The sequence below is a fragment of the Saimiri boliviensis genome, chromosome 14 (assembly GCF_048565385.1).
Source record: "Saimiri boliviensis isolate mSaiBol1 chromosome 14, mSaiBol1.pri, whole genome shotgun sequence".
Classification (NCBI taxonomy): Eukaryota; Metazoa; Chordata; class Mammalia; order Primates; family Cebidae; genus Saimiri; species Saimiri boliviensis.
Window position 1 is genome coordinate 31,956,448 of NC_133462.1, and position 6,499 is coordinate 31,962,946.

At 61.5% G+C, this 6,499-nt stretch overlaps 1 protein-coding gene across 2 annotated transcripts in view; it reads right to left on the reverse strand.

The window, feature by feature from the left end:
* Positions 1 to 5,939, reverse strand: part of NOTCH3 (notch receptor 3) — a 46,762-nt gene extending 40,823 nt beyond the window's left edge. For both annotated transcript variants that reach the window (XM_039466824.2, XM_039466823.2), the window contains exons 1-2: positions 5,733 to 5,939; positions 2,439 to 2,517 (exon numbers count right to left, since the gene is read on the reverse strand). In XM_039466824.2, coding sequence (XP_039322758.1) covers positions 2,439 to 2,517; positions 5,733 to 5,850 — 197 coding nt within the window. In that variant the 5' untranslated portion in view covers positions 5,851 to 5,939. The remainder of the gene's footprint in view (positions 1 to 2,438; positions 2,518 to 5,732) is intronic.
* Positions 5,940 to 6,499: the final 560 nt, after the last annotated feature.

The window sequence follows — 6,499 nt, forward strand, 5'->3', positions numbered from 1 at the left end:
AGAAACCACAGCTACATACACAGAGGGACACACCAATTGGACGCCATGGCCTGGCGGACACTCAAGATACCAACTCACAGCATCCCACGCGGAAATGAGCAACTCTCACTCACAGGGCCGGAAGCAGGGCTCCCACAAACCCTCCACTCCCTTCCCTGGGACATACACAGCCTCCTACAAAAGGATGGGTAGGCGGAGGGTTGGGGTGGAGACACCACTGTCCGTACCCCCATCTTGGGGAGGGTACTCCTTCAACCTGCAGCCCCTCCCCAAGACCACCGAGGAGTGTGAGAATTCGGAACTGGGAGGGGTAGGTCTTAAATCTGGAAATCTCCAAGGGGCACCAGCGAGGTCAGAGGGAGGGGCTTGGAGAAGCCACAGGGTCCAAGCTCCGCCCCCGACGCTGCCAACCCTCACCCCCCTCTACCTCCCCCTCCCCTGGGGCGGTTGTCCTGCCTCCGGCTTGTCCCAGGCGCCAGCGACTGAACTCAGCAAGCGGCTGACTCAGTCCTTAGCGTCCCCCGCAAGATCCCCCCCCACCCCGGCCCCCAGAGAAACAGGTCGAGGCACGGCCGAGCGAGCCGGGGAGCGGGTGGCGTTGGGAGGGGAGGGCGCAGCTACCGCCCCCTCCTCCAAGGCCAGCAGGGCGACCACTGCGGCCGCGGCCGCGCATCGGGAGGGGGCGCGCTGCGCCGGGCGCGGAGAGCGGGTCCCACAGCCAGGCAGGGCGCGACCCGCGCGGGCCCCCTCCCTACGCCCCGGGCGGGTTCCCACGCTCGGCGTCCCGCGCCCCCGCCGACCGGTCGGGCCGGTTCCAGCCCCAGCCCGCGCCCCGCCCCACAGCCTGAGCTTTGGGGGAGACGGAGCGGGGAGCGCAGACTTAGTGGGGGGGGCACGGCGGGTGAGGCGAGGACTAGAAGAGATAGGGACGAGGTCTATGGAACCTACTGCGGCTGGTAGGGGGGGAGTCTTGGGGGAATCCATGGGTGGGGTGACAGCTTGGGGCATCCTTGAAAGGACTTGAGGATTTGAGACCAAGAAAGAGACTGGGCGGGGGGCGCAAGAAGTGGTTCCCACAGCCCAGCTCCGGGGGACTGAGCCCGCTCCACTCCGGGAGATCCAGGCTCCGGGCGCCGCGCGCGCCAGTGATTCACCTGTCGAAGGGCGGGGCAGCCGCGGGCGCATTCACCTGTCGGCAGTATTCCAGACGCGGAGCTCCACTGCGCAGGCGCCCGGCTCCTTCGCTCGCCCTCCCAGGTGTGTGGCTCCAGGTAAGGTCACACTTTTCCCCACCCCGCACCACCATCGCAGACCCCCTCAGCCCCAGGAAACCCCCTCAGTCAGGCTCAGCCCTCCACACAGGTGAGCCCGAGTGGGCGCTCCAGCCAAAATAAATGTAGGTGTAATTTCAAAGCGGCTCCTCTGGGTCCAAAATCACCCCAGACCCACCCAGCTTGGACCTGACCCAGTACTTGGCACACACGATGTTGAATAAATGAATACATTAACGAGTCAACTAATGGCTACTGCGTGAACTGCTGTTATTAATGGGGGCGTCAAAGGAACCATGCATTTCCTCATAACCTTGAGATACTTCTCCTTATGGCACCTGTTTCCTGTCTCTACCATTATTATTTCTAATGACGCCTAAGTATTGAGCACGTACTGTATTCTGAGCACTTAATGTATGCTGAGTGCATACAAGAAGTTATTATTGCCCCATTTTCTGGATCCAAACACTGAGGCTCAGAAAGCTTCAATGTTCAAGGTGTCCCAGAGCCCAGAACTCAACCTAAGCTCTTTCTGTCTCTGCTCAGCTCTTTCCCAGCCTCTGCTCTGCTCCCTGAAACCCTCTGCCTTTCCTTGGGCTGTCTAACAACTAAATTGTCAAGCCCCTTCATAGTCGCCAGGGTGAAACATTCCCTATCTATTTCACAGGTGCAGTGATGATCAGAAAGGGAAAGTGACCAACCCAAGATGATACCGAAAGTGGCAGAGGCAGACTCAATTAAATGTTGAGAAATGGGAGGGGGGGGTGTGTGGAGGGTGTGAGCCACTGCCATTGGTCCCTGATAGTTTGTTGATTGAATAATACCTGCCTCATGGGGGGGGGGGGGGGCTGGGGGGCTTTACATATGACCCCAGGTGGCCAAGAACTGTGAAGCTGGGATTACTGGGCCCATTTTGCAGACCACGACGTTGAGACGCAAAGAGTTTAATTCCTAGCCGGTCAGCAACATGATGTGGGACTTGAACCCAGGCCAGGAAGACTGCAGAGCCCCTGCTCAGTTTCCAATGGGGAAACACAAGCGGTTGCCCAAGCCACACACATGTAGGAAGTGGTAGAGGCATCCATGGGGAACACAGAGGCAGAGGGAGAAGACAAACTGTCCCTGCCCCCTACAGGGCCCACTGGTGGCTCTGAGCCAGGCACTCACAGGCAGGCAGCCTCCCGGGAGGGCAGCTGGGTGCAACGACCTCCATTTACACACGGGCTTCCATCCAGGCAAGGGGGGCCTGTGGGGGGGGGCAAAAGGAAGGTTGGGGGTCAGCCAGGTGCCCAGGAACCCCAGTCCTGAGTGACAAATCCCCTCCCTCCCTCAGCCAGGCAACAGCTGCCTGGGGCTGGGGGCATCTCTGCGGGTGCAGGGAGTCCCCCCATTCACAGTTCCCACGGCCCCCCCGCCCCAGCCCCAGCTGTTGAGCCTGCAGCTGTCCCTGCCAGCTCGAGCCCTGGGAACCACAAAGCAGGGGCGGGCAGGAGGAGGGGCTGTCTTGTGCCAGATGTGGGGGCTCGGGAAGCTGCCAGAGCTAAGATGTGCAGAAGGGGGTGTGCCAAGACAGGAAGTAAGGGTGCTGAGTGTTACAGGGAGGTCTGGGGCTTCATGCCCAGGTTCAGGGGTAATAGAGGGAGAAGGGGCAGGGGGCCCTAGGGCCACAGGTCTTCCTTTTTTCTGATGGGCATCTACTCCAGCTGGGCAGGCCTGTGTGGTGCTCTGGGGAGAAGGGCCAAGGCATGTACCCACTAGTACATGCCCTACATCTCCAGGGGTAGCCAGCGCTGGGTGTTGCAGGAATAGGGTGTGTGTTGGAGGGAGGGGCAACTGGCACAAAACATGTGCTGCCCTGTCCAATGTCGCCATCCCCCAGGCTGTGTCTCTCTAGGGTGTGGCACAGTCTAACTGTCCTGCCAGACGGGTCCAGGGTGTGGCTGGGTCTGAGCTAGCGAAGAATTGTGTGCAGGTGTGGGGCCATGGTGTGTGTTTCCATGTGTGTGCGTTCGGATAGAGGATGATGGAGAGAGGAAGGAAGATGGAGAAAAATGGAAAGACCCAAAAGAATGAACTAGAAGGAAAACGGACCAGGAGACGACAGCGAAGGACAGAAAGAAACAGAAAGCGACCTGGCATCGTGGCTCATGCCTGTAATCCCAGCACTTTGGGAGGCTGAGGCAGGCGGATCACCTGAGGTCAGGAGTTCGAGACGAGCCTAGCCAACATGGCGAAACCCACTATCTGCTAAAATACAAAAATTAGCTGTGCGTGGTGTCGGGCACCTGTAATCCCAGCTACTCGGGAGGCTGAGGCAGGAGAATAGCTTGAACCCAGGAGGCAGAGGTTGCAGCGAGCCAGATGGCACCATTGCATTCCAGCCTGGGCGACAAGAGGGAAACTTTTTCCAAAAAAAATAAATTAATTAATTAAATAAAATACAAAAATTAGCTGGGTGTGGTGGCAGATGCCTGTAATCCCAGCTACTCAGGAGGCTGAGGCAGGAGAATTGCTTGAACTCAGGAGGCAGAGTTTGCAGTGAGCCGAGATCACACCACTGCACATCAGCCTGGTAACAGAGCGAGACCCCCTCTCAAAAGACAGAGAAATAGAAAGCAAGAGGGTGAGTGACAGAACGAGGCGAACTAAACCTGAGCGTGGGTGTACATGCTGTATGTCCCCTTCCTCACAGGACAAGCTGATTGGACACTATCACCCACACCGGGACCTGTGGGTTTTCGTGAACTCACACTGTGGGTCCCATAACATGGGCTATGGGCCATGCTGAGCTGTAGGCAATGTGAGGCACATGTGTGTGCATGCATGGGCTTGTGTGTGGATATGAGCATGTGGATATGAGCATGCATCTCTTGTGTCCCTGTGTGGCTACAAGTGAGTCTATCTGTGCATGCATGTCAGCGTGGGTGTGCCCATGTGTGTATGAACTGCACACCCATATAGGAGTGCACAGATGTGTGTGCTGTCTGTATGTAGACTGTCTGCTGTGCGTCTGTGCATGTGAACCGTGTATCTGGGTGTAGAGCTGTGTGTTGGTGTGAACTGTGTGTGCATCGGTGTCTGTGTATGGGTTGGCTGTCTGTTCCTCTGTATGTGTGAGCTGGGTCTAAGCATATCCTTGAATCTCCATCTATGTGTTGTCTGAGTGTGTGCAGGCAGCGTGCATGCCACAGCTTGCACTAGCGACGCGCAGTACATGTGATATTTGTGTGCATGTATGTCAACGTGTGAGCTGTGTGCTTGCCGCTGGGTGTGTCTTTCCTGAGCCAGGTGTGCATGTCTGCGTGTGCTGTTTGTGTGTACGTTTGCATCTCTGTGAGGTGACCTAGAGCTGTGTGTGCCAGCAAGTGTGTCACAGGCCATGTGTGTGCCCCGCTGCTCCGGCGGAGGCGGCGGCTCCTGCCCGGTCCTGCCCCGTCCGGGCCCCGGGGCTGGGCTGCGGAGGCCGTTCAATCCCGAAACCCCCACCTCACCCAGCGCCAAGCCCTACTGGCATCTGGGACCCCTGGCCTGGGCCCTGGGCCCGCGCCCCTCCCCCGCCCACCAGGCCTCCCGTAGCGGTGAGGGGGGGTGCCCTCGCAGCCCCCTCCCCGGCCCCGCCGCGGGTCCCGCTTTGTCTGGCAAAGAAAGCGCGAGGCCGGCCGGGGGGAGGGGGTGTCTAGACGGCGCGGCCATTGTCCCGAGCGGGGGAGGGGAGGGAGAAGAGGAGGAGGGGCGGGGGGCCCCTGGCCCGCTGGGGAGGGGCTTGGGCCGCGGGGAGGGGGCGCTGGAGCTGGAGGGGAGCACGTGGGTCCTCGCCCCTTCCGCTCCCCGCTCAGGGGCGGGGTCCCAGGGCCTCCAGGTCCCCGCAACCCGAGGAGGGAGAGGGGTTGCGGGTGGGGGAGGGGGCGCGCGCGCCGCCGAGGCTCCGGCTCCGACTCCGAATCCGGGTCTTGCTGAGCGCCGGCCTGGGAAGTTTTCTCCGAGTTCAGAGCTCCGAGAACTTCGCGCCCCCTCCCCACCCCCTGCCTGGCCTGGCCCGCCCGGGGTGTCGGGGGCGGGGGGGAGCTTTTGTGCGAGAGGTCCCCGGTCTGGGAGTACCTGGACCCCCAGTCGTAACCTTCCCAGGACTCCAGGCGTGAATTGGAGGGAAACGAGTCCTGGACTCTGTACACCCCCCCCCCCCACCTCGAGTCTCTGATCCCCGCACCTCGAGCTCCCAGTCTCGGGCTCCTGAGCCCCTTCATCAGCTCTGAGCGCTCTAGGGTCCCTGTTCCTCGGGCCTCTGGGGTCCTTCCCATTCTGAGTCTCCGGGACCTCCAAGACTGGCACGCAGCCTCGGGCTCCTGCGCCCCTTCCCCGACCCTGGTTCCTGCCTCCCGTGACCCCCTGGCCCCGGCCTTGAGGGTTCTTGCACTCCCCCTCTGCCGCCCTGGTCCCGTCCGCCAGGTCCCGGCCCCTCACCTGCAGCCCCCGGCCCCGCTAGCAGCAGCAGCAGGGGCAGCGCCCGCACGGGTAGCGGTGGCAGTGGCGGCGACATCGGGCGACGGCGGCGGCGGCGGCCCCGGGCCCCCGGCCCCATGGCGGCCGGCCGCGACCCTCCCCTCCTCCCTCCTTCCCTGGGCTCCGGGCGCGTCCCGGGCCAGCCTCTGCGCCGCCAACTTCGCCAAAGTGAGGCGGACGGGCCGCCCCGCCCCCAGCCCTCGGAGGCTCGCCACGCCCCGGGGCCGGCCCTGCGCGCCCCCGCCCCCCGCCCGGCCTCCCGGGGTCCCTGCCCACCCTCCACCCGCACTGCCCGGGACGCGAGGACCCTCGGAAACCCAGGCCGAACATGCAGTGAGACGCTGGCCGAACCCGGAGTGGCAGGCACACACCCAGCCTCTTGAACGCCCCTGCACCCCATCCCTATCCCCCAATACACACCCAGTGAGGGACACCTCTGGAGTCGGGACAAAACACAGCCCCCAGAAACCCTGGAAACTGAGGCCAGGCACATCCTGAGAGGCCCATGGACCCACAGCCACGGAAGCCCATGCACCAAGCTTCCCCGAGACCCTCTGATCGAAAACACTCACAAACCTAAAATTCAGACTGGGCACGGTGGCTCATGCCTGTAACCTCAGCATTCTGGGAGGCACAGGCCGGTAGATCACTTGACGTCAGGAGTTTGAGACCAGCCTGGCCAACATGGCAAAAACCTCTCTACTAAAAATACAAAAATTAGGTGGGCA